At 42.8% G+C, this 937-nt stretch overlaps 1 protein-coding gene across 1 annotated transcript in view; it reads right to left on the bottom strand.

The window, feature by feature from the left end:
* Window positions 1-10: 10 nt before the first annotated feature.
* Window positions 11-937, bottom strand: part of DESI2 (desumoylating isopeptidase 2) — a 5,369-nt gene continuing 4,442 nt past the window's right edge. The window contains exon 4 of the mRNA XM_009875755.1: window positions 11-906. Within this exon, the coding sequence (XP_009874057.1) occupies window positions 673-906 (234 nt within the window). The 3' untranslated portion in view covers window positions 11-672. The remainder of the gene's footprint in view (window positions 907-937) is intronic.

Here is a 937-nt window from a genome sequence, read left to right as displayed (position 1 = left end):
CCAAAGGGATCAATGTGCATTGTAATGAGATAGAAATTTCCCTTCATATGTGCAAAAATCCACAGTTTCTTTACTGTAGAGATCAAAATTCTGGTAACAGATCTTGAACCAAACCAGTCTCCCTACATCCTAGCATCTACCTGTTTACACCAGCCACTTCAAGTGCACAGTACCCTGTTCACATATACAGAATTCAGAAGTTTCTGGCATTTCTCAGAAATTTAATGTTCACCTGCCTTAAATCTTGAAAACAACGGGGAAAGTTCATCCAGGGTATCACACCACTGCTTTTGAGTTATAGCAACAGTTAAATCAACCTCAAATTTTCTCTTCTTCCATGGTGGCAGGAGTCCTTACAGGACTTGTAAACAGCAGTACACAATACTGTAAACAAATAATTTAAGTTCTGCTTTATACAAGATGTTAAGTTAACCCAGGTCTACCAAACAGGTGAAAATGAAAAGGGTGGCTTCACGTAAAATCCTTCCCTTTCCTCCCAGCAATTCTTTTCACTACATAAACAATCCTGAGCTGAAACGTGGGTTGACAAGAGCCTTTTTTTTGCATATAAAAACAATGTTCTAGAGTTGGCTCTCACGTTCTGTCAGGAAGTCAGTTGCTGGAGAGATTCCACTGAAGTATTTCAAACCATTTGTTACTTTGGAGGAGGACTTATAATTTGGTGTGGCGACCAGTTCTAGACCCAGACGCTGAGCTTGCCAAGGAAGCTGATGCTGCTGCATCCTCAGCTTCCTCCAGCTCCTCGTGTAGCTCCTGGCTGACGCTAGACTGGAGAGCAGCAGGAGTCAGCCACTCCTTTGGCAGACAGCTCTGGAGAAACGGGATACAAGAGCTGAAGTAGGCAAGGCGATTCACCCATCGTGGAATCTCTTTTCCACACAGAATCTAAGGGTGGAAGGGAAAAGAAAGGGTTAAT

The sequence above is a fragment of the Apaloderma vittatum genome, unplaced genomic scaffold (assembly GCF_000703405.1).
Source record: "Apaloderma vittatum isolate BGI_N311 unplaced genomic scaffold, ASM70340v1 scaffold41028, whole genome shotgun sequence".
Classification (NCBI taxonomy): Eukaryota; Metazoa; Chordata; class Aves; order Trogoniformes; family Trogonidae; genus Apaloderma; species Apaloderma vittatum.
This window is presented reverse-complemented; position numbering and strand designations above follow the sequence as displayed.